At 39.7% G+C, this 27,845-nt stretch overlaps 1 protein-coding gene across 1 annotated transcript in view; it reads right to left on the bottom strand.

Annotated features, from left to right (window-relative positions):
• Positions 1–27,845, bottom strand: part of LOC134314925 (pro-neuregulin-3, membrane-bound isoform) — a 456,298-nt gene that overhangs the window by 44,891 nt on the left and 383,562 nt on the right. The window contains exon 3 of the mRNA XM_062995745.1: positions 12,107–12,180. Within this exon, the coding sequence (XP_062851815.1) occupies positions 12,107–12,180 (74 nt within the window). The remainder of the gene's footprint in view (positions 1–12,106; positions 12,181–27,845) is intronic.

Below are 27,845 nucleotides of genomic sequence, written 5' to 3' on the forward strand. Positions count from 1 at the left end.
AGGACCCCCACAGGACCACCACAAAGCAGGTAATATTTAGGTGGTGGATGATTCTCAGCACTGTAGTGACACTGACATGGTGGTGGTGTGTTAGTGTGTGTTGTGCTGGTATGAGTGGATCAGACACAGCAATGCTGCTGGAGTTTTTAAATATTGTGTCCACTCACTGTCCATTCTATTAGACACTCCTACCTAGTTGCTCCACCTTGTAGATGTAAAGTCAGAGATGATCGCTCATCTATTGCTGCTGTTTGAGTTGGTCATCTTCTAGACCTTCATCAGTGGTCACAGGACGCTGCCCACGGGGCGCTGTTGGCTGGATATATTTTTGGTTGGTGGACTATTCTCAGTCCAGCAGTGACAGTGAGGTGTTTAAACTCCAGCATTGATGAGTCTTATCCACTCATACCAGAACAACACACACTAACACACCACCACCATGTCAGTGTCACTGCAGTGCTGAGAATGACCCACCACACAAATAATACCTGCTCTGTAGTGGACCTGTGGGGGTCCTGACCATTGAAGAACAGCATGAAAGGGGGCTAACAAAGCATGCAGAGAAACAGATGGACTACAGTCAGTAATTGTGGAACTACAAAGTGCTCCTATATGGTAAGTGGAGCTGATAAAATGGACAGTGTGTGTAGAAACAAGGAGGTGGTTTTAATGTTAAGGTTGATCGGTGTATATATAATGATACATCTTTATACACCTTTTAGCAATGGGAGGGGCTGAGACACCTGAACTCATTTTTTCCCCTAGATATTTAGACTTTCCTGTATGCTTTTTGGAGATGCCCCATTGATTATAAATTGCCATGTTGTGATCCTGCTAACACTTTAAAATGCCATCTGTTTAGATCTTTATTAACTGAATATAACCCCTGACCCACCATTTAAAAGGTCTTATCTGATTTTATCACTTGCTGTCTCTTCCAGAATAAGATCACCATTTACAAGTACTGATGTTTTGGCCATTTTATGGCATTTTTTAACAACTGCAATTCTGGCCCAACACAGGAATTATTTATTCATTGTTGTGATTTTTACTGACGTTTAATGCTTAAATACAGTCTATATACGAGCAAGGCATTCAGCCAGTACCAACTCCAGCTAATAAAAGTGTTATGCTTCATCCTTTCGTTATTGTAATTTTATGACTATATGATGTACAATTCCAGTCATAAACAGCATCGAAGGCTTTCCAAATTACATGATGCTACCCATGGGAGCTAGAGGCAGGTGGCTGTTGGCAGAAAGAGATTGCTCCGACAGACAGATTCAGTCTGAAATACAAATAATGGGTCCCGTGGGGGGTCCCTTTTCATTAGTGGATAGGGTAAAGGGGGAAACGAGGTGTACAGAGCAACAGATGGGCTGCAGTCAGTAACTGTATTATTGTTTAATATTTCTTATTACATAGCCTACCAAAATGCATTATATAATTAATTTCTGGATTTATTAATTGTTTACCTTAACGTTGATAAGGTGTAATATTTTTATTCCCAACACAGCATCACACATTTTTGCCAAGGGTGGCACAGTGGTACAGCTGAAAGAGTTGATGCCACACAGTAACGTGTCATGATAATTTGGGTTGGTAACTGTGAGAAATGTGCATGTCCTCTTTTGTGTTTGCATAGGTTTTCTGTGGTCCTTATGTTTCCTACCACCTTCCCAAAACATGAAGAAGGTGGATTGCCCTCTCATGCCTGGGAACCTTTTTCAAGTTTCCAGTACCTGTCTGTGATGAGAAGGTGGGTTGGCTGGTCCAAGTTGCCCCGAGGTTTGAGTGTATGTAAATGTGTAAATTATTAAATTTGTTATACTCTTGCATAAATTGGCACCCTGCCTTTGCTCAGTGTGGCCTTCAAATGCACCACATTATTATAAAGCAGGGAAGGCTGTAGCTAACTCTGAGTAATGCATCAGTCAATAATAGCAACATTTTGTCAACAAACATCAGTACCAAATCAACCTTCATCTATGCTGTAGATGTATTTATTATATAAACTGTAATGTCTTATATACACTAAGGGATTACACCAAGCCCTCAAGGTCCAAGGTATCAGATCTGAAAATGGGCATTTCTGGATGGACCGGTGGTTCAACCTGGGGTGATGATTGATTTGACTGCCGGAGGCTAAAATGTGTTTTATCTTAAGCTGAAAAGAATTCTTTGTTGTTTTGATTACAGAGTCCATGAAATACCTGGACAGCACCTCTATGTAAGTAAATAATTAATTAAGGTAATAATGTAGTTTGTTCCATGATAGTGGCAAGTTACTCTTGAAGTTATATAACTGGCTAAAATTTACTAATTTGTGGTAAAATTAATAGGACTAGTTTGTCTGCACCTATTTGACTAAGCCTTATGCACTACAATGGAAAAGACTACAGAGCCTTGGATTAAATTGGAGTGTAAAAACAAAGTCATCACAGTCCCTTTCTGTAGGGGAGCCCTAAGGACTGTACCGTTCTCTTGGTGTACTCCACACACTATATTGAAATACACCTTGGGAAAGCAATCTTTGGAAATAACACCTCTGTTATTCACATACATTAAGGGTCACTAAATGATGTTTATTATATGTTATGGCATTTGCAGTTACCAATCTCAAAGAGAGCTATTAGGGCAGTTGTAGCCTAGTGGTAAAAGGAACTAGACTAGTAATCGAAAGATCGCTGGTTTAAGCCCCACAACTGCCAGGTTGCCACTGTTGGACCCTTGAGCAAGGCCCTTAACCTTCAATTGCCCCAATATATACTGTCACAGTACTGTAAATTGCTTTTTAAAAAAAAGCGTCCGAAAATGCTGAAAATTTAAATATATAATAAATAAATACCATAAATACCAAATATGCAAAATTTTTAATATTATTATTATTATTATTATTAATAAAGTGCTTGATGGGGGGTGGCTGACCAAAGCCCTGCGATGGACTGGCGCCCTGTCCAGCATATTCATACCTTCTGCATAAGGACTACAATGGAAAAGTCTACAGAGCTTTGGATTAAATTGGAGTGTAGGTGGTCAGACAGACCTTTCAATTAAACACTGGTAATTAACCAACAAGCTTGTGGTCAAGTGTCCACATACTTATGCCCATGTAATATACACGTCCCTTACACGTGTATTCAATCATTTGACTTTACCTGCATTCACAGATTGAACAGACAAGCTTATTGGGCAGCTGTTATTTTGAAAACACAAACACATTGTCCTTATCTGTACAATTCAACATTACCAGACCATGCTACCAGTCTACACATTGTAATCAGAGTATGTAAAATTGTAGACAATGCCAAACTCGATACAACTCAAACTGTAATTGATTGACCCTTTAAGATATTATCGCCAGCATCGAACCAGCTTCTGAGAAACTGCAGCCCTTTCTTCTCTGGGAGATAAACAAGATTACCATGATTGGAAGGTGCTATTCATGCTTTTACCATTATTGATGAAACCACTGTTAGTATCTATTTTATCCTGATAAGGATTACTGCAGGTTGGGAGCATGTCCCTGTCAGTTTGATTGCAAGGCAACAATACACCTCACATACACATAAACCTTAGTCATTGTCCAGAGATGAGGATCAAACCCAGATCCACAGGGCTTATATTGCTGTGTAACACCTTCTTTACCAGCTATGTCAATGTCAATTAATTCAACTCTTCATTCTGATAAGAATTACTGCAGGTCAGGAGCCAATCAGCCAAAACCTTGGGTGCAAGGCTAGACTACACTTACTAATTCAATTACTCAATTGTTTACATTTACTTATGGCTTAAAGTAAATTTAGATTAGCAAATGAACCTACTGGCATGTTTTATTCATCCATTTTCTCCAATTTTTACCCAATTGCGTTATGCTTCCTCTCTACTGGTGCTGACCCCCACCCCGACTGAGGAGAGCAAACTGACACACGCCCCCTTCGAAACGTGTGCAGTAGCCAAATACATCTTTTCACCTGCACGATGTGAGTTTATATGCAGATCAGCTTTGTGTACGAAGAGCCACACTCTGATCAGCATTATTCCTCTACTCTGTGCAGACGCCATTAATCAGCCAGCAGAGGTCGTAATTGCATCAGTAATGAGGTCCCTATCCGGCATTTCCCTTCCCTGGATTAACAACAGCCAAACATTGTTCATATAGCCACCCAGCCCATAGATAGCTGAGATTTGATACGATGTATTCGAAATACCAGCTCTGGTATGCTAGCGTATTTTACAGCTGCGCCACCTGAGCGGCTACTGGCATGTTTTGGGAAGAATTAAGAAACCAAACCACAGGATCCATGCTACCAGCGGTGCCACTGTGCCATCCACTGTGCAAGATTACTTGCTTTTTATTCTTATTTACACTTAGAGGCAATTATTGCCACAAATTATGGACTTCATATTAATGCCCCTTAGTTTTGAATGTCCAACATGCTAATGGACAAGTGTCGACATGCTTTTTAGCCATATAGTATAAGAGTGGGCCTTTTCCTGTACTACGAGGGTTCTTCAAAAAGTTTCCACACTTTTAAAACTCTATTTATTAAGAACTTCATAAACAAATGACATTGCTTGTCTATGTAGCCACCTTCCGATGCATTTTTTCCAGCGTCGTACCAACTTTTTAATACCATCAGCAAAAAAAATGTTTTTGGTTGAGCTTGTAGCCACTGATGCACCACTGCTTTCACATCATCATCACATGAAAATCTTCTTCCTCTTAAAGCTTCTTTTAGTGGTCCAAAAAGGTGGAAATCAGATGGAGTTAAATCCGGACTATAAGCTCTCTCAGTCTCTCAGATAAGACCAATCACTATTCCTCCCACCCTTATCGTTTCCAACCAAAATATAAAAGTGCGGAAACTTTTTGAAGATCCTTTGTACAATGTAATGAGATTGGAACCAGTGTGTGAACCTTGGAGGCCGTAAGGCAGAACATTTCCTACCAGGTACAGCTTTTAAAGCTCTTATCTCCAGTAACAACCAATATCTCTGGAAGCTAGCTCCTCTGTGGTATGCATGGCTGCGAGCTAATCACCGGCTGTCAATCAGCCACAATAAAAATGCAACCTGCTGGAAGTGCTGATGTATGAAATTGAATCCAGATGCATAAATCTTGCTTTGCCTGATTGCTGTAAATCAAATACATTGCGGCTCACTGACATGCATTTGAATTGCTGCCAGATGGAGTCTAAATGAAGTTACTGTGTAAAAATGGATTTCTCGTGAGCCACAAAGATAGTTTCCAGAGCATATCAATGCAACAACTTCAGTCAAGTAACTTTCACCTCTATGGTCAATTCTCGTCAACACCGTGACCTCCATCCTGTGTGCACAAGGATCGGGGTATAGCTCACATTTCCACGAACTGTCTAGATCCATATCTCAGCATAATTGGCCCATCTAAAACCATTACTGCAGGCTTGCATAAATATTTCATAAGTATGAATGAGAGGAAACGTACACAGCCTTGGCAGATGAATTGCAGCGATCAATATGGATATCCTGTATCACTCCTGGTATTCTTTCTCATGCAGGCAAATGTAAATTAGCTTCGGTGATGGCAATCCATCAGACCCTGTCCCTTTGCTCAGTCTCTGAGAGGACTAAAGGACCTACACTTGGGGTGAGACAGATGAAGACCAAAAGCAAGCGTGCCATATAGTCAATATTGCCAAAAGTATTCACTCACCGATCCAAATAATTAAATTCAGGTGTTCCGATCACTTCCATGGCCACAGGTGTATAAAACCAAGCACCAAGGCATGCAGACTGCTTCTACAAACATTTGTGAAAGAATGGGGCGCTCTCAGAAGCTCAGTGAATTCCAGCGTGGTACCGTGATAGGATGCCACCTGTGCAACAAGTCCAGTCATGAAATTTCCTCACTATCAAATATTCCACAGTCATCTGTCAGTGGTATTATAACGAAGTGGAAGCTTTTGGGAACGACAGCAACTCAGCCATGAAGTGGTAGCCATGTAAAATGACAGAGCGGGGTCAGCAGATGCTGAGGCGCATAGTGCGCAGAGGTCGCCAACTTTCTGCAGAGTCGATCGCTACAGACCTCCAAACTTCATGTGGCTTTCAGATTAGCTTAAGAACAGTGTGTAGAGAGCTTCATGGAATGGGTTTCCATGGCTGAGCAGCTGCATCCAAGCCTTACATCACCAAGTCTAATGCAAAGTGTCGGATGCAGTGGTGTAAAGCACGCCACCACTGGACTCTAGAGCAGTGGAGATGTGTTCTCTGGAGTGACGAATCACGCTTCTCCGTCTGGCAATCCGATGGACGAGTCTGGGTTTGGCGGTTGCCAGGAGAACAGTACTTGTCTGACTGCATTGTCAGAAGAATGGGATGTCACTCAAGTTCATATGTGTGTGAAGGCAGACGAGTGAATACTTTTGGCAATATAGTGTATGTTTTATTCACTACTATACTGAGTGTGCACCAGCTATTGCACCTCCTGCAACAGATCTATTAAGCTTATGAAGTTTGCAAATGAGACCATTTTGTACCATGAGGTGGTACAAGACTTGGTGGAATCATGGTGTTGAACACACAAAAGACTTTGAAGACAGTCATTAATCTTTAGGATGAGACCCAACCCCACCCTACCCTACTTGTGTTCCTGGAAATACATTCTTCCACAAACAACAAGACAGAGAACGTCCGTTATCTGAGAACCATTATTCAATCGGAGCTGAAATAGGACTGGAACACAAACACAATAATGAGAAAGCTCAACAACATTCTCTTTTATCCACTTTCTCTGACAATTGAATAAATTACATCTCACAAGTGCTGCTGGCCCAGTTTTACGCTGCCACGATACAAACCTTACACTCTATGCCAAAACTACACAGCATTGTGAGATGATTAGAAGAATAATAATATGGGCAGCTGTAGTCTAGTGATTAAGGCACTGGGCTAGTAATCAAAAGGTCACTGGTTCAAGCCTCACCACTGCCAGATTGCCACTTTTGGGTCCTTGAGCAAAGCCCTAAACCATTAATTGCTTGGACAATATACTGTCACAGTACTGCTCCAACTTCTCAAAGAGCTGTACTCATCAGGGGTATGGAAAAATTACAGGTAGCTCCTCACATCCCATTCCAGTTCTGTTCCAGAACCTGAGCTTCTAGCCCAGGGAAAAACTAAGGGTCATAAGATCTTGGACCAGCAGCCATCCATTAAGATTAACAAATACTGTTTAGCTAGTAGGGATGGACCTAAAATAGCTTTAACTTAAAAAACAGACTCATATGAAATAAAACTGATTAAAAAGAAATTATTAAATCAATACTTAGTGCTCAGGTGGCGCAGCAGTCTATTATCCAAACCCACTGTTTTCAGCTTACAGCCTGGTGATTCAGGGTACCACAAACCAAACCTCCAAAAATACAGTTTTATAAACTGACAACAATAAACACGACCAGTAAGTAAAAAATCAGTTTTTATTCACATTTAGTCACACTTTCTCATGACTCACAAATCAGAAACACATTGTTCTAAACTCTGATGCCAATTACCAGAGCTTTTAGCTTCTCAATCCTCCAAATTGTTGTGACAACAACATAAAATTGTCTCTCCGCTCACTACGCCTGGGTGATAAGGTCTTCATGTTTTTGTGGGAAATAAAAATCAGTCAGTTATCGTGTTAACATGCTTATTTTTTCCCCACCTACGTTCAGGTCGAGGGTTGGCTTTTATAGCGAGAGATTCCTGATGTTTTGACAGTGCTGGTGGAGAAAAAGCATGGGTTCAGTCTGCTGAATACAGAGTGATCTCACTTTCCCCAGAGAAATCTTTCTTCTGTGCTGACAAGATTGACACTCCATGATGAAAACATACAGACTGGTGCAGCGACATTTCCCTCAGCACAGTTGGTCGTATATTGTTCATGTTGTATATATATACACCGATCAGCCATAACATTAAAACCACCCCCTTGTTTCTACACACATTGTCCATTTTATCAGCTCTACTTACCATATAGAAGCACTTTGTAGTTCTACAATTACTGACTGTAGTCCATCTGTTTCTCTGCATGCTTTGTTAGCCCCTTTCACCCTGTTCTTCAATGGTCAGGACTCTCACAGGACCACTACAGAGCAGGTATTATTTGGGTGGTGAATCATTTTCAGCACTGCAGTGACACTGACATTGTGGTTGTGTGTTAGTGTGGGTTGTGCTGGTATAAATGGATAAGACACAGCAGTGCTGCTGGAGTTTAAACACCTTACTGTCCCTGTTGGACTGAGAATAGTCCACCAACCAAAAATGTCCAGCCAACAGCACCCCATGCGCAGCGTCCTGTTACAACTGATGAAGGTCTAGAAGATGACCAACTCAAACAGCAGCAATAGATGAGCGATCATCTCTGACTTTACATCTACAAGGTGGACCAACTAGGTAGGAGTGTCTAATAGAGTGGACAGTGAGTGGACACTGTGTTTAAAAACTCCAGCAGCGCTGCTGTGTCTGATCCAGTCATACCAGCACAACACACACTAACACACCACCACCATGTCAGTGTCACTGCAGTGCTGAGAATGATTCACCACCTAAATAATACCTGCTCTGTGGTGGTTCTGCGGGGGTCCTGACCATTAAAGAACAGGGTGAAAGCAGGCTCAAATGGAATGTAGAGAAACAGATAGACTACAGTCAGTAATTGTAGAACTACAAAGTGCTTCTATATGGTAAGTGGAGCTGATAAAATGGACAGTGAGTGTAGAAACAAGGAGGTGGTTTTAATGTTACGCTGATTAGTGTGTGTGTGTAGCTTTAGAAATGACGCTTCTGCCATTCGTTGAGATTAAGGGTCACAATGTTTTGATGAGTAAAATAAATCATGTTTATTAGATTTAATGTCATTTGCAGTTACAAAATCTCAAAGAGAGCCAATAGAGCAGCTGTAGCCTAGTTGTTAAGGTACTGGACTAGTAACACTGCCAGGTTGCTACTGTTGGGCCCTTGAGCAAGGCCCTTAGCCTTCAATTGCTTAGACAATATACTGTCACAATACTGTAAGTCGCTTTTAAATAAAGCGTCTGCTAAATATTGTTATTGTTATTATTATTGTTATTACTATTATTATTATTATTATCATCATTGTATTACTTTTGTTATTGTTGTTATTGTTGTTATTGTTATTATTATTGTTATTATTTTTATTATCATTGTTATTACTATTGGTATTGTTGTTATTATTATTGTTATTATTATTATTATAGTTATTGCTATTATTATTATTATTGCTATTATTATTTTTATAATTGTTATTATTATTGTTGTTATTTTATTATCATTATTATTATTATTATTTTATTGTTATTATTTTATTATTATTATTATTATTAAATTTTTATTATTATTATTATTATTTTTTTAAGTGCTTGATGGCACTGCAGTTTATTATGTTTGAGGAGGTGGCCTTCGATGGACTGGTGCCCTGTCCAGGGTATTTATGCTTTCTGCCCAGCAATTGCCAGTGGAACCAGACCTGCGACCCTGACCAGGATAAAGCATTTGACTAAAATGAAATTTAAAAAAAGAATAAAAAAGAAATCATTACTATTCTTTCATAGTTTGATGAAACAGAAGAAAGGCTTTTGTAGACATCTTGCTATTTAATTTCACTGTTTACTGTAGAAATACTACTGGGGTTGAAAATCGTTGCAATGTTGTATTTCATTTCATTTTCTAAGCCTCTACACATTTCTGTTTGGAAAGATAAACCAAGACTTGGCAGATCTTCAGCGTAATTATGAGCCAAAGTTCTCTGCAGCAGAAATTACAACATTAACCTTGAAGTTTGTAAAAGACACATAAAAAGTTTCACGTATAGAGGGTCTAACACTGCAGCTTGCATTCAGAGATAAGAGAGCTGGAATATTGGGCATCAAAAATACATGCAGAAGTTCAATACAGAGGCTTTGAAAACAGGAGCGAAAGGTTCGAGCTGTCTATAAACATAAACTATACTCCTGAAAATATGTAGACAGCTGAAGAAAATCTTGTATTTTTATACAACTGTCTTTACTGTAGGAATTTGTGTCCATTCAGTCAAAAGAACATTTGTGAGGTAAGATACTGATGTTGAACAAAAAGGTCTGGCTTGCAAATAATGTTCCAATTCATCCCAAATGTGTATATTGAACTTTATTGAATGTGGATTTTATGTTGTTGTACAATGATCCATCCATCCATCCACCTGAAACTCCATTCATCCATCCACCAAAAACTCCATCTATCCATCCAATCATCCATCTACCCGAAACTTCATCCATCCATCCAATCATCCATCAAACCGAAACTCCATTCATCCATTCATCCATCCATCCACCCAAAACTCCATCCATCCATCCATCTATCCATCCATCCATACAGCCACCCGAAACTCCATCCATCCATTCATCTATCCATCCATCCACTCGAAACTCCATCCATCCACCCAAAACTCCATCCGTCCATCCATTCATCCATCCATTCATCCATCCACCCAAAATTCCATCCATCCACCCACCCAAAACTCCATCCATCCATCCATCCACCCAAAACTCCATCCACCCACCCGAAACTCCATCCATCCATCCACCCGAAACTCCATCCATCCATCCATCCATCCACCCGAAACTCCATCCATCCATCCATCCACAAAAAAACTCCATCCATCCACCCAGAACTCCATCTATCCATCCAATCATCCATCTACCCGAAACTCCATCCATCCATCCAATCATCCATCAAACCGAAACTCCATTCATCCATCCATCCACCCAAAACTCCATCCATCCATCCATTCATCCATCCATCCATTCATCCATCCATCCATTCATCCATCCATCCATCCATACAGCCACCCGAAACTCCATCCATCCATTCATCTATCCATCCATCCATACATCCACTTGAAACTCCATCCATCCACCCAAAACTCCATCCGTCCATCCATTCATCCATCCAACCATCCACCCAAAATTCCATCCATCCACCCACCCGAAACTCCATCCATCCATCCATCCACCCAAAGCTCCATCCACCCACCCGAAACTCCATCCATCCATCCATCCACCCAAAACTCCATCCATCCATCCATCCACCCAAAACTCCATCCATCCATCCACAAAAAAACTCCATTTATCCACCCGAAACTCCATCCATCTACCCAAAACTCCATCCATCCACCCAAAACTCCATCCATCCATCCATCCACAAAAAACTCCATCCATCCATCCATCCATCCATCCATCCAAAACTCCATCCATCCATCCATCCACCCAAAACTCCATCCATCCATCCATCGACCCAAAACTCCATCCACCCGAAACTCCATCCATCCATCCATCCATCCACCCAAAACTCCATCCATCCATCCATCTAACCATCCATCCATACATCCACTCGAAACTCCATCCATCCGTCCATCCATCCATCCATCCATCCATCCATCCACCCAAAATTCCATTCATCCATACATCCACCCAAAATTCCATCCATCCATCCATACATCCACCCGAAACTCCATCCATCCATCCACCCGAAACTCCATACATCCATCCATCCACCCGAAACTCCATACATCCATCCATCCATCCACCCGAAACTCCATCCATCCATCCACAAAAAAATTCCATCCATCCACCCGAAACTCCATCCATCCATCCATCCATCCACCCAAAACTCCATCCATCCATCCAAAACTCCATCCATCTATCCATCCATCCACCCAAAACTCCATCCATCCATCCACCCGAAACTCCATCCATGTTATAGGGAGGAGAAACATCAATATTAATACTCATGTAATGTGATGTCAAGGTAATAGTCAGTTGTTTACACAATATTGTCTATATAGTGTATTTTCATGTTGTTACATTGTTATTGCTATAAAATCAAGCTTATAATACCATTGCCAGCCATGTACAATAAATATGTACATTTATTCAGAAGTTCTGGATAACATGGCCTAACAGATAAACAGTACATTCTTTCTTCTATCATCAAGTGTTTGTGTATTCAGTTATTTCACAGTGAAAAAAGGCTAGTAGTAAGACAGATGCAATGATAAATAAGATGTAACTGGGACACTCACTTGGATCTGACAGAATGGAGTCGGTTTTGGGCAGGAACTGGTCACAGCGAATGCCCTGGAAACCTTCTTTACACCTGCAGAAAACAGAAGGAGAGTGACACATCAGTAATCATTTAAACGATTGACGTAAAAGATGTGGGTTGTATTCAGCTTCGCTTATGACTCATGAAATGTGGACGCTTTTGAGAAACCAACAGGAACCAGATACTGTTTATGTCAACATTTCAGAATTTTCTAATCAAGACTTAAATCGTCTGTTTTGTTCATGTTAGAACTTGAATTCCTGTTGAGCCAGGCCATTTCATTTTGTATACCCAGTGGAGCAGCACATTGTAACTATGCGTTAAATCTTTATTGCCTATATGAACATCGTGTAAGGCTAGACAAATAAAATAAAAAGAAATAAATAAAATAGCACTTTGGTGGCTCCAGAGCTGACATCTTGAACTCGTGTACTGTACTGTACCACTACTGTACTGTTAATGCCCGGGACACTTGCACATCAAAACTACCTATTTAATTTATGTAATAGCATACACAGGATTTTCACTTTTACTTCCATTTTTTATTTATATATTTTTTTCTATTTTCTATAGTGTTTATATTGCACAAAACTGCACCTTTTTTAAAACCACAATGTAAATTGCACATGCTAAATGTTTACAAATGTTTTCTATGTTTACGGGTATGAATGTGTGTGTAAGGAGAGTGTGAGCTGTGTGAATAAGATTGTCTTTACTGTATTTTTCGTGCACTGCAAGCATCTGTGTAACCAAAAACAAATTCCTTGTATGTGTGAGCATACTTGGCCAATAAAGCCTGACTCTCTGACTCTGATTCTGTGAGTTTGAATCTCAGCTCTGCTCCCGGCAGGACAGGCGTCTATACGGACAATGATTGGCTTCTCTGATTGGTAGGGATTGGCGGTGGGGATTCCTTATAACTGTTGCAGTTATGACCTCTGGTGGCTGGGATAATGGAGATTGGTGCATAACTCTTCATATCCAGTACTAATCCCGCCTTGTGCAGGTGAACAAAGTGGTTGGCTACTGCACAAATGTTAGAGGGGTCGTGTGCACTTTGTTTCCCATATTTTTCCCCCATATTCTCTTTATAGTAGGTTTGTGGTAGTTATAAGACAATGATAATAAAACATTATATATAATAAGTGGATGGTATTTATGGTACATGGTATATATTACGGCATTGAGATTTGCCTCATTACAATATAAAATACACACAAGCTTGTGAAAGTTCTTCGGTTGACTGAGTGCTTTCCTTTTTTATACAGCCTTGCCAGCGCTGCATTGCCCTCTGGGTAAAACTGATCATGTTCCTAGCAGCATGCAGTCCTCTCATGGTTAAATCTACATCCACGTGCCCAACCTGCCGTAGAATATTCATTAGTCTTTACTCAAAGGTAATTCTTTCTTGAGGAAACAGGATGCATCGAGTTTGGCTTGGATTTTAATTAACGCAAGAGTCATTAATTAGCTGGTACAGGCTCCGGCGAACAGGGAGCACCGGGGTGGCGTTCGAATCACACGTGTAAAGCGAGCTTGGTGGCTCGAGAATACATAAGACATAGCTGTCAGACTCTACTGGGAAAGCGTGTTTGAGTATGCATGGGTAATAAGTGGATATTTATCAGTGCTAAAAGCCATAGGAACCCACTTTAGAAACAAGCAAGGTGTACAAATGAAAAAAAAAAAAAAAAATGTAATACACTTTTCATTTTTATTAGGTAAACAACATGGTCAAAAGTATGTGGACACCCCTTCTAATGATTGATTTAGGTGTTTCAATCAAACCTATTGCAAACAGGTAAAAGGAGTATCTTAAAAGTGAAGGACTTGGATGCAGCAGCTGAACATGCTGACATACCGCTGTTGGGTGTTTAAGCTCACAAGTGTTCAAATCTCAGGAGACAGGTATGAACAAGACAAGACACACAAACACATGAACTAAGCTAAATGCTAATGTAAATGTCACTGCTAATCTAAACACACATGAACAATGCTAAAGCTAACTAAATGCTATGCTAACCTCTAATGCTAATCTACACACATAACATGAATAAACCAAGATGAACCTAAGCTAACAATGCTAAACATGAACATGAACTGACTAACACAAAACATGAACAAGACTTAAACAAGAAGCATGAGAAAGAACTAGAGCATAATACATGACAATTACATGACTAAGAAACCCAAACATGAGTATGAAACCCAAACATGACATGAGCGTGACCACCAAACCAAACCAAAATCATGACAGATCAAAGTCAAATTCAAAATAGTCTCGATGACTGATCCACAGGCCTCCTTAAATGCCCTGAGCATTCTTCCTAAACAAGAGGCACCTGTGGATAATTAACAGGGACCCAATCATAAAAAAGGGGCGTTGACATAAACAAACATGAAGAAACACAAACAGAGAAAAGCAAGAGGAAGACTTGTTTTCAAGAATGAGATTTGGACACACAGGACTAAATAGCACACTGGTATTAATTGAGAAGCATGAGGAGGGTAACTGTTAAAACTGCAATAGTCCTGAGACTGTAGAACATGTAATTCTTCACTGTTCTAAGTATCATCACTACAGACACAGACTAATTCAGCAACTTGAAGAAAATAAGCTTAGGCTGAATGTAAAGGACATCCTGCAAAAAGGATCAGGGAAAATTGGTTTTAAGTTTCTGTTTTCTTTTTTGAAGGATACAGGATTGGTGAACAGAGTTTAGGTATATAGACCAAAGTTACACAAACTACTGGTTCCATACTGCAGTCCAGATGGTGGCGATAATGCACCAAAAAGTTAGTTGCCAACCACCATTAAAATGGAAGTAAGGAAGAACAAACATGTGCTTCTGGAGAGGTGGGTGTGGCAGGTGCATTCGTGACCATCATAACAATGTAACAAAAAAAAAGAAGAAAGATACTAAAAGTACTGGATAATTTTGGATAACCGATGATCACACCCTACCCCTTAAAAGCAAGGGAGGGACTTAAATGGTAAAAAATAAATAATAACATTAAATTATTAATTCTTACTCCAAAAATTCCAAAAGCTTTAAATATCATAAATTGTAAAGTGTTTTTTTTGTTCTAGTTTCTATTAAAAATTGCACAGCTGGATTATTTGCGATTTTGAGTCGATTCCTCAGACCCATCTCATGTTATTAAAGTATCCTGTTATCTAAGAAAGCATTACTTTTAGTATTACAAGGAAAATGATTTTGCTTCTTTAATCAATACAACCTGATATTAAATAAATTAATACATTAATCTTTTATCCACCCTACGGGTCCTTGACAATCTTGATCTGGCTTTAATTAAATTGCATTCATTTTTCCAGACACAAAGAAACAAAAGCACCTTACGGTACAGGACGCAGAATTTACCACCCCACTGTTCAGTGTTACAATTATAATTAATAATAATGTGATTACTCTGAAAAGGTGATGGAGTGGCCCCGTTGATCTCATTTTCTGAAGTTGCCTTGACATTAAAACAAGAAACAGAATGGTGTCTGGTGTTTGGCAGGGTTTATATGCCAAAGCACTAAAAGCACAAAAAGGTCATCGATCAATGCTGAAAAAACATGACGTGGACAAAGGGCCGCTTTGCCACACTTTAAACAAAGAAGAGATTATGGATCCCAACTATTCTGCTCTCGAACCAATTCAGCTAGCTTCATACCTGAGGCCACATCATCCATTTCCAGCCAGAGTGAAGGAAAGCTGATTGATTTCTGATGACATGAAAAAAGTCATTTAAAGGTCTTGTAAGCTGAGCCATTTTTCCTGATTTTTCTTTATTTATTTAAGGGGACGAGCGGTGAGTTAAGCTGATACTTGTTCTGGTATTGTCATTGTGTTTACTGATGCTGACTTAAACCTTTTGTCATATCATGTTATAAATTGTTAATACTGGTTGTAACAGTTTTAATACAATGTTGTTTTAGTAAGACTGCAATATATCACATCCTGTTAAGAATTGTAACATGCCCACCTGTTGTATGTCTGCTGCCCAGCAGGGGCATGTTGGCACAGATTAAATGAAAGTATAGTTTTCTTTGATCTACACTTCAAAGCATTATCTGCCTCTCACCAAACCTTATTTACCACACCTGGGGTCATGGCTTTATAAGCATACCTGGGACTCAGCTTGGCTCAGAATCCTTTGTTTGCTAATTTTTGTTTGTTTGTCTGTTAAACTTGGCTACCTACCATGATTTTCTTATTGGTTCCACCCTTCCTGATCTAACAGACAATTTCCAAAAACAATGGCTCAGCTTCTCAAGTCTTCGCAAAAGGAGACACAACTCTTTAAACCATGTTCTCTCTTCTCAAAATAGATTAATACATACAGCAATCATACACTTATTTCTTACAGAACATCAAATAAACACTGATGTAATCAATTACAAACACTACCATCTACCAGTTTTTTTGTCTTATAATAGCATTTACAGTACTACATGTATAACAAATGCAACACAAATTCTACTTCTTTTACATAGTATATAGCAAATGTAACCAAAATTAGTTTATAGATACAGAAAGGTAACTATTTAATTGACTCTGCAATGTTCTCCCTGTCCAAGCAGTGAGGGAAAAATGCCTGGCATGGCAGATTTATCCCTGGCCTTCATCTGCGTAGATGTCATTACATGTCTCCTCCATTGCCCGGAGTAGTGCTACACACTTGTAGGGTCTGTGTTTGTACACTTTCCCATATCATTCTTACAAGAATTTCTCTACCAGATTTAGAAATGGGTAATATGGTGGAAGGTACAGCACTACAAAATGTGGGTTGTTGTCATTACATGTCTCCTCCATTGCCTGGAGTAGTGCTAGATGTTTGTGGGGTTCGTGTTTGTAGACATGCTACACCATGGACCAGAATGACAGGTATATTGTAAATGTCTTAGATCAACACCAACTGGGGATGAAACAGGTACATCATGTTCCATTTGAGTGCAACTCTGACTGAGTGAAAGAAGAATGATATTAATAATCTTTTATACTCTGACACATGATTACAGGGTCTTTCAATTTTGTACAGATGACTCAACATGAGTGAAACTAATTGGTAATTAGTGTGTTGCATTTTGAATTCCAGTGTATCCAGGTGACCAAATTGTGCTAAATGATGCAATTTGTGTTTAGAGATTTGCAGAACTGTGATTTAGACTGATATTTGAGTAAGAACAGATGGAATTGTGCTTAGAGTTTAGCAGTTTGGAATCATGTTGTCGATACATGAGCTTTAAGGTTTAAGAATGGGGAAAGCTGTAACTTTTGTTCAGGGGCAGCTTTTGTTGTTGTGCTTATTGCCATGACAGTTTTGTTGGGTTTCTTGGTCTGATTCCTGTAAGCATTTTGATTGTAATTCACTGGTGGATTGAGTAGCTGGTGGAGTTGCATTTAAGCACTCTTTGGTTTCTTCGTTTCTAGTTTGTTCCTTGTTTCCCGGTGATCATGTGAAGTGCAGCATCAGTCAGTCTTCTCTATTTGGCTTTGTACTTTTATTTATGGCTTGAGAATTTCCTTTTGCTTTAGTTTAGCCTACTGCGATTGGGTTTGTTCACCTATATCTCAGGAACCGGAGCCTCTGTCTTGAGGCACTCACCACCCTGTGACCACCCTCTTAGCTGGGTAACAAGAAGGTACCAGTTAAAAGCTTAAACTGATATGTTTTGTTTTCATTGCAAAACATAACCACTGCTTACCTTAGCTTATGTTCTTCCAGATGCTATTACATTTATAACCGTGTGTTGTTCCATTAGGAATATAATCCGTTATTTTGTAAATGTGCTTATGATTAAAAACCTCCAAACTTTTCTCGGTTGTGAAGTAAAACACTAACTCGTTAGAAAGCCAATCAAGCGTTTCATTGACATCATCTGTGTGACGCAAACTGAATAAATGCAAATAACAGCAAATCAAAAGGTCAGGTTTGTTCAGAAAGCGGTCTTTCAACCATTAGCGCCAATTCTGTAGGAGCGTTTTATTCTCCCCAGTTGTTCTAGTGAAGTGCACTATAGGGTATTCCACCATTTTAAGTGAGATTCCAATTAAAAGGTAATGAAAATGTTTAAATGAGGTGAACTTCAAACTGTGTAGGGAGTAGGGAGCGACGCTTCATCACTATGCTGGAAGCTGGCTGTAACATTTACCCATTGCGTGTGTTATATATATATACACAATTGTCACACATAACTAATGTTAACACATGCTGACACTAGTGACTCTTGTTGTTCACGAGTCATTTTTTGCGAGTTGAGTCTGAAGTCGCTGTGTGTGTCGACTTACGTGCCATCTCTGTGTCATGCTAGACTGCTTCAGTATAAAGTGCTGTGAATAAACTGCAGGGCACTTGCCACAAGAACCACACTACTGACAGTAACATGATTAATGTATCACCCTTTCTTACAGTGAAAATAGTTTCTGTCTCAGTGCTTTGCTAACTGGATGCAGACATTTACATTTTCGGTATTTAGCAGACACCTTTATCCAAAGCGACTTACATTACAGTTACAGTAAACAGTCTGAGCAACTAAGGGTAAAGGGCCTTGCTCAAGAGCCCAACAGAAGCAACCTAGCAGTAGTGGGGCTTGAACTGGTTACCTTTGGATTACCAGTCCTGTGCCCTAACCACTAGGCTACAGCGGGTGAGGCTACAGCTGGTTATCAGCTTCAACTAGCTTGTTAGCTTTGGCCTTTTTTCCTGTCATGCTACAGTATTTCTGGCTAAAGTTCTTCAGCTATACTTGTAAATGTGCTGTAGAAGTAGCAGTAACAACAATACTAGCATGACCATCACGTGATTCATGTATTACGCATATATACTGTAGGTATGCAATTGCAATGGTAACAGAATGCTAACTTTAGCACTTTAGCACTACTGTAACTTTAGTCTCTGGTCAGGCTGGTTAGGTCAGTCGGGTTTAATGGCTTTGGATAAAATTTGGTTAAACTGGTTCTAGTTCACACAAGATACGATTTCTATCCTAATCAAGCAGCTAAACCAGCTCAAAGAAGATAAGATGACAAGGTTGCCATATGTTTTAGCAAACCCTTAAAGACAGCTGTTCTACAGCACCAATAGTTTGTTTTATAAAGAGTTTTTTTTTTTCATTACAAAGTTTTCTGTCTACAAATGGCTTTTCAATATTTAATTCTGCTAAAAGTTATTAATTTTGCTTCATGGGGCTTTGTTAATAATCTGAGTATTAACTAATCAAATATTGCTTGTCTGAGGAAAGGTCCATTACCATGTGTCTGAAATTCAGTTTGTTAAATTAAGTAAGGATACATTTCAGTGTTTACTCTGCAGGCTATTTTAATTAAAGGGGGTTTAAAATGCTTCATTTTGCAATTATTTATGGACATATACTGAAAGTATATACAAACGTATGTAACAATTAGTTTTGCAGATATTTTATTTCAAAACAATGTGCAATAATGTGGATTTGTTTTCCCTGTTTTCAATCATAGCAGTCTCTAATGTTGTAGGGGGGATTTCCAAATGATTTTGGCTGGTGTATGTGGGAATTTATATGCATTTAGTCATTTGTGAGGTCAGGTATTGATGGCATTACATTTTAGCCCAAAGGTGTTCAGTGGGGTTTAAGTCAGACATCCATACAGACCAAACTAATTAAACAATGTACAGTGGAACCTTGAATTACGAGTTTAATTCGTTCTATGACCAAGCTCGTAACTCAATTTGCTCGTATATCAAATAAAATTTTCCCATTAAAATGAATTGAAACGCTATTAATCCGTTCCAGCCCCCCAAAAACCACACCGATTTTTTTTGTTACGTGTTTATAAATAAGAAAAATTTACTTTATAAATAACAAATAATGTATAAAAAAATAATAATACATAATAAAAGAGAATGTAAAGAAATAAACTGGTTTTATTAAGTGTATTTACCATACGAAGATGCTGGCGGAGGTGAAGATTGGCGGAGGAAGTTGGGGGAGTGTTTCATTTCATGCTCTATCACTTAACTTACTCACTACACACTTAATGCTACAATATATTGCTAAATTTAACGTACACACTATGCTACACTTTATCGCTAAGCTTAATTGCGACTTTTTTAAAATATATATATATTTTTTTACTTCACTTAATCTTATTCTTCACGGACTTTTGGCTTTTTCGTCACATTTTCCTCTCTTTCACTTGCTTGTACGGCAAGATAACCAGGTGAACTGAACTCAGCTGAGCTCGTAACTCAGATCTCGGCTCGTATCACAAAGCAAAAAATCGACCAAGTGACAGCTCGTATCTCGTAAAATTTGTAAGTTGGGTCACTCGTAAGTCAAGGTTCCACTGTATTTGTGAACCGCACTTTGTACACATGTGCACATTAATGTTCGAATAGAAAAAAGAACCTTCCCTGAACTATTGCCACAAAGTTGAATGCCAATATCCACAAAGTTAAATCAGTTATTCTGGACACAAGTTTGGTGTAGAGATACGTTTCGTCACTCATCCAAGTGTCTTCTTCAGTCTGAGCTGGTGGTGAATAACCCCAACCTTATATGCAGGTGATTTGCATAATGACTGATACTGGCTCATTGCATAACAATGGAATCAGTGATCAGGTCCATATGCAAATCACAGTCACCCCCCTCGGTTCAGGGATGGTCGGTCCCTCTTCACATAGATGGCCTCTTTGACTCCTCGTTCAAACCAGCATTCCTCCATGTCAAGGATCTGCACATCTTCATCATTAAATGAGTGGCCGCTGGCTTGCCAGATTGAATGAGTCACTTGGATGAGTGATGAAATGTATCTCTACAACAACTTGTATCCAGATGAACTGATTCAACATTGTGGATTTGTGTACCTGGCTTATTGAGCAGGCATCAAGAGATTGAATGCCAATAGTTTATTAATAATTAATTTTATACATCTGTAATCAATGGTTTGACTAAAACTTACAGATGAACATTACATTCTTTTGGCCGTATAAGCCAAACTAACTGAAACCAGATTTAAAGCACTAAAGGAATGACGACAGTCAAAGCCGTGATGGTCAAAGGGCAAACTTTCAAAGTGAAAAGAACTTTTAAAGAAGCTTGGCTGATCTCCTAGTTCTCCTCTTCTGCATGAACTTCAACCTGGAGGAACTAGGTCAGTATCACAAGATGTACTTTCAGTAAGCTGGTTTAACACTGGAATTTTCAAAGAGACACCAGGTCTAAAATCCTGATTGGACCAGTGCTTTCTCTGAACCTCATCTAACATCACCTCTATAGAGCTAATAACCTAGTGGGATGAATACCTTTTATGTTTTTTTTATTTAAGCAACTAAAATGTCCAGTTGATATATATATATATATATATATATATATATATATATATATATATACAGTATATATATATACAGTGTATCACAAAAGTGAGTACACCCCTCACATTTCTGCAGATATTTAAGTATATATTTTCATGGGACAACACTGACAAAATGACACTTTGACACAATGAAAAGTAGTCTGTGTGCAGCTTATATAACAGTGTAAATTTATTCTTCCCTCAAAATAACTCAATATACAGCCATTAATGTCTAAACCACCGGCAACAAAAGTGAGTACACCCCTAAGAGACTACACCCCTAAATGTCCAAATTGAGCACTGCTTGTCATTTTCCCTCCAAAATGTCATGTGATTTGTTAGTGTTACTAGGTCTCAGGTGTGCATAGGGAGCAGGTGTGTTTAATTTAGTAGTACAGCTCTCACACTCTCTCATACTGGTCACTGAAAGTTCCAACATGGCACCTCATGGCAAAGAACTCTCTGAGGATCTTAAAAGACGAATTTTTGCGCTACATGAAGATGGCCAAGGCTACAAGAAGATTGCCAACACCCTGAAACTGAGCTGCAGCACAGTGGCCAAGATCATTCAGCGTTTTAAAAGAGCAGGGTCCACTCAGAACAGACCTCGCGTTGGTCGTCCAAAGAAGCTGAGTGCACGTGCTCAGCGTCACATCCAACTGCTGTCTTTGAAAGATAGGCGCAGGAGTGCTGTCAGCATTGCTGCAGAGATTGAAAAGGTGGGGGGTCAGCCTGTCAGTGCTCAGACCATACGCCGCACACTACATCAAATTGGTCTGCATGGCTGTCACCCCAGAAGGAAGCCTCTTCTGAAGTCTCTACACAAGAAAGCCCGCAAACAGTTTGCTGAAGACATGTCAACAAAGGACATGGATTACTGGAACCATGTCCTATGGTCTGATGAGACCAAGATTAATTTGTTTGGTTCAGATGGTCTCAAGCATGTGTGGCGGCAATCAGTTGAGGAGTACAAAGATAAGTGTGTCATGCCTACAGTCAAGCATGGTGGTGGGAATGCCATGGTCTGGGGCTGCATGAGTGCAGCAGGTGTTGGGGAGTTACATTTCATTGAGGGACACATGAACTCCAATATGTACTGTGAAATACTGAAGCAGAGCATGATCCCCTCCCTCCGGAAACTGGGTCGCAGGGCAGTGTTCCAGCATGATAATGACCCCAAACACACCTCTAAGACGACCACTGCTTTATTGAAGAGGCTGAGGGTAAAGGTGATGGACTGGCCAAGCATGTCTCCAGACCTAAACCCAATAGAACATCTTTGGGGCATCCTCAAGCGGAAGGTGGAGGAGCGCAAAGTCTCGAATATCCGCCAGCTCCGTGATGTCGTCATGGAGGAGTGGAAAAGCATTCCAGTGGCAACCTGTGAAGCTCTGGTAAACTCCATGCCCAGGAGAGTTAAGGCAGTTCTGGGAAATAATGGTGGCCACACAAAATATTGACACTTCAGGAACTTTCACTAAGGGGTGTACTCACTTTTGTTGCCGGTGGTTTAGACATTAATGGCTGTATATTGAGTTATTTTGAGGGAAGAATAAATTTACACTGTTATATAAGCTGCACACAGACTACTTTTCATTGTGTCAAAGTGTCATTTTGTCAGTGTTGTCCCATGAAAAGATATACTTAAATATCTGCAGAAATGTGAGGGGTGTACTCACTTTTGTGATACACTGTATATATATATATATTAGGGCTGTCGAAGTTAACGCGATAATAACGCATTAACGCAATCTCAATTTAACGCGATTAAAAAAAATAGTGCCGTTAACGCAAATTCTAGTTCATGTTGAGACTTGACTGGTAGAACAAACGTTTTAATGTCGGACTTGCCACCGTTTTTCATTTGCGGTTTGTTAACAAAATGTAAAAGAGCGTCGTAGCATCTGCACTTGCATAATAAAGAAATAAATACACGCTATATTCACAAGTTGTCGTGAGCAGAACACTTTAATAAACTTATTCTGTTACGGTAAAGAATACCGGACAGCTGAGTCAAGCACGTTGTCCATGAACTATGGAAGCCCCAAAGGGTCAAAACACACTCACTTCGTGTAGAAACGTCCATCAAACCATTGGATAGTATTACTGCCTAGTATGTGAGTGAATAAAACTCCCTTACAGTTTTCTCTTGTCCCAGCAGTTTTTAACATCAGTACATTTAGCATAAAATGTGTTCACCATTTTAATTGTAACATTTCACTTAAAAATCCTTGTTTTCTATAACATTTACACAGATTTTTTTTAATGCGATTAATCGCGATTAACTATATGAAATTCTGAGATTAATCGCGATTAAAATTTTTAATCGTTTGACAGCCCTAATATATATATATACAGTATATATATATATATATATATATATATATATATATATATACAGTATATATATAATGCTAGACAGGACTGAAAGACAAAAGCAAGGCAAACAGACGGGACAAAGTCTAATCAAACAAATCAAAATAGGCAGAATGGAGTCACATCAAATAGTCTCCAATCAGGCCTTCAAAGCTCTCCCTTATATGTCTTTTGCTCAGATGAGCTTCACCTGTGGCTAATTAGCTGAAGACCAATCACAACGAAGGGGGCATGGCAGGAGACTGAAGCTGCGTCCGGAATCGCATACTTGCAGAGTACGTACTAGATTGGAGGAAGTATGCACTACTCGGCCGGTAAAAAAGTACATACTTTCAGTACAGAAGTATGCAGTATGCACACAACACCGCTACGTACTACATGCGCCATCTTGCCAATGTCAAGTGATGACGTAAGGACGTGATGACGTAATATCACCATAGTTACAGACTCATTACAAACCCCACTCGCCAAAATTTTGGATATTTATCGTGTTTTTGTTATTTATTCGTCTTTAAAATTTTTTATTTTATTTATCTTACTTACACTTGTGAACAGAGGACTAAGTTTTCCGCTATCTTTTTTGTTTCTTATTCCGCTTTGAACGCCTACGCAGCTCCAGTTGCATTATGGGATACATTAGCGGCCGCAAGTGTGCATCGCTTGCATACTCAAACATGGCTGCCCAATAAGTAGGTCATCCGGGTACTTCTCGCGTACCTCTTTATTTATACTATGTATTCGGACATACTAACCGCTCTCGCATCCTCATTTCGCGTACTATTGAGTATGGAAGTATGTGATTCCGGACGCAGCTTGAGAGTGCTCCCAGAGAGAGGGGCGTGGCACATAGGAGCACTGGATTTGTGACAATAGTGTAGTCCAACCCCAATCTCAAGATAAGCAAAACTCTAACCCTTAAACCTCCCTGTTTTTTTAAGTAGACTTACTCATATTTCCCAAAATTAGGATACCAAAGGATTGACACTGGAACAAAACTCCAAATGTAAAAACACATTAAGATCACCATCAAGTGTTGTAGGAAACATTATAAATGTGTCCCAGGACACTGGTGATCACTAGAAGAAAGCTTACCAGCAGTGAGGACAAGATCCAATTGCAGAACCAAGTCAAATGGAAAGTGATTGTGACAGCAGAAAAAAAACAAACAAAGAAGAGAGGGTACCTCTGGAACCTCTTAAGCCACTAGCTTTAACTAAGCAGAGAAGAGTTCTAGATGGAAGCACGACCAAGGCCAGTCACCCAGCAATTCCATCCACCGGGATCCCAACGTCTGTTGGATCGGACCACATGGGCAAGCCTTCGCCCCCCAAGTGCATCGGTGAGTCTTGGCCGCCCATGACCCTGTCACCGGTTTACCACTGTTCCTTTCTTGGACCATTTTTGATAGATACTGACCACTGCAGACCAGGAACACCCCACAAGAGCTGCAGTTTTGGAGATGCTCTGACCCATCGTCTAGCCATCACAATTTGGCCCTTGTCACACTCACTCAAATCCTTACGTATCCTTTGCCCATTTTTCCTGCTTCTAACACATGAACTTTGAGGATAAAATGTTCACTTGCTGCCTAATATATCCCACCGACTAACAGGTGCCGTGATGAAGAGATAATCAGTGTTATTTACTTCACCTGTCAGTGGTCATAATGTTTTTCGTGGTTGGTCTAAAGGAGTGCAAGGGAGCAACTAGCAAGTAAAGTAAAGAAAGTAAAGATAAACACATCCAGTTGACTACCTTACAGACTGTGCACTAAATGGGTTTCCTTAAATAAGGCGCGATGTGATCAGGTGCTGAGAATTAGCAGTGATTAGTGATTAGCACTGCTGCAGCTCTTGGGATTTGCAGTTTGTTTTAAACTACAGCAAGATGACTTACACCTCCTGCTGTGCATAGAACTAGACTAATACACTGATCAGCCATAACATTAAAACCACCTCCTTGTTTCTACACTCACTGTCCATTTTATCAGCTCCACTTACCATATAGGAGCACTTTGTAGTTCTACAATTACTGACTGTAGTCCATCTGTTTCTTTGCGTGCTTTTTTAACCCCCTTTCATTCTGTTCTTCAATGGTCAGGACCACTACAGAGCAGATATTATTTAGGTGGTGGATCATTCTCAGCACTGCAGTAACAATAACATGGTGGTGGTGTGTTAGTGTGTGTTGTGCTGGTATGAGTGGATCAGACACAGCAGCGCTGCTGGAGTTTTTAAATACCGTGTCCACTCACTGTCCACTCTATTAGACACTCCTACCTGGTTGGTCCACCTTGTAGATGTAAAGTCAGAGCCGATCGCTCATCTATTGCTGCTGTTTGAGTTCTAGACCTTCATCAGTGCTCACAAGATGCTGCCCACTGGGCACTGTTGGCTGGATATTTTTGGTTGGTGGACTATTCTCAGTCCAGCAGTGACAGTGAGGTGTTTAAAAACTCCATCAGCATTGCTGTGTCTTATCCAGTCAAACCAGCACAACACACATTAACACACCACCACCATGTCAGTGTCACTGCAGTGCTGAGAATGATCCACCATCCAAATAATACCTACTCTGTAGTGGTTCTGGGAGAGTCCTGACTATTGAAGAACAGCATGAAAGGGGGCTAACAAAGCATGCAGAGAAACAGATGGACTACAGTCAGTAATTGTAGAACTACGAAGTGCTTCTATATGGTAAGTGAAGCTGATAAAACAGTAAAAATAGAAGATCTGGAATGATGAATCATGCTTTAGTCAAGGAGTCTCTCTGATCTGAATTTAGCCAGGAGAATCACACTTGTTGAAAATGTTTGGTTATGTGGTGTAAAACACTTGAATATATTTTGTATTGTTGCACAACAATGTGTCATTCTTAATCAAATCTAACAGTCACGCAATTTTCCTAAGATGTTCTTACAACACAAGATGTATCCCTGAAACCACTTAAACCAAGAAAATGAGAGGAAATAAACACATTTCGATTTGCTAACACCCTTATCTTTGAAGGGACTAAATTACACAGTAATGTAATTTCCTACTGAGCATCTATTGGCTCTTTATTGAATGCAAAATTATACCCTCATACCAAAGACCCGCATCGACGGGTAATTACGGCTTAGTCAAAGAACGCCGCATTCTATGCAGAAGGAGGATACGAACCAAGTGTGATTCAAAGCATTTCATTTTGAACTAATCACAAGCTTGAATGGTTGAAGTGATGATGATAGGATTTGATCAGCTTCCATAAAGGTATGATTGGCATCATGCATTTTAAATGACATATGCAACATACCCAACACATTATGTGTAATAATTTTTTTTCACTAGCGGGCAACAGTAACATCAAGTCTTTGGAGTTGTAGTGTTATGGCGTTTAGTAGATTGAGACATGGTAATCCTGGAAGAGAACAATGTTAAATCAGAATGATCGGATTCTTTCTGTTGCTCTATCATAGGCCGAACCTTTTTCTTGGTTGTATTTTAAGGGAGAAACATGTTAATTCACACTAGAAGTATTAACACATACATAAATTACTACTTGTGTGGATATGCTTAGAGCATGACTGCCAGTAGTCATATTTCAATATCCCAAGATTACTGTTACAATGGAATGTTACTGGAAAGTGGTGTACACCGACTAGACATAACATTATGACCACTGACAGGTGAAGTGAATAACACTGATTATCTCTTCATTATGGCACCTATTAGTGGGTGGGATATATTGGGCAGCAAGTGAACATTTTATCCTCAGAGTTGATGTGTTAGAAGCAGGAAAAATGGGCGAGCGTAAGGATTTGAGTGAGTTTGACAAGGGCCAAATTGTGATGGCTAGACGACTGGGTTAGAGCATCTCCAAAACTGCAGCTCTTGTGGGGTGTTCCCGGTCTGCAGTGGTCAGTGTCTATTAAAAGTGGTCCAAGGAAAGAACAGTGGTAAACCGGTGACAGGGTCATGGGCAACCAAGGCTCAAATTGCTGAAGAAGTTAATGCTGGT

Source organism: Trichomycterus rosablanca, chromosome 5 (assembly GCF_030014385.1).
Source record: "Trichomycterus rosablanca isolate fTriRos1 chromosome 5, fTriRos1.hap1, whole genome shotgun sequence".
Lineage (NCBI taxonomy): Eukaryota > Metazoa > Chordata > Actinopteri > Siluriformes > Trichomycteridae > Trichomycterus > Trichomycterus rosablanca.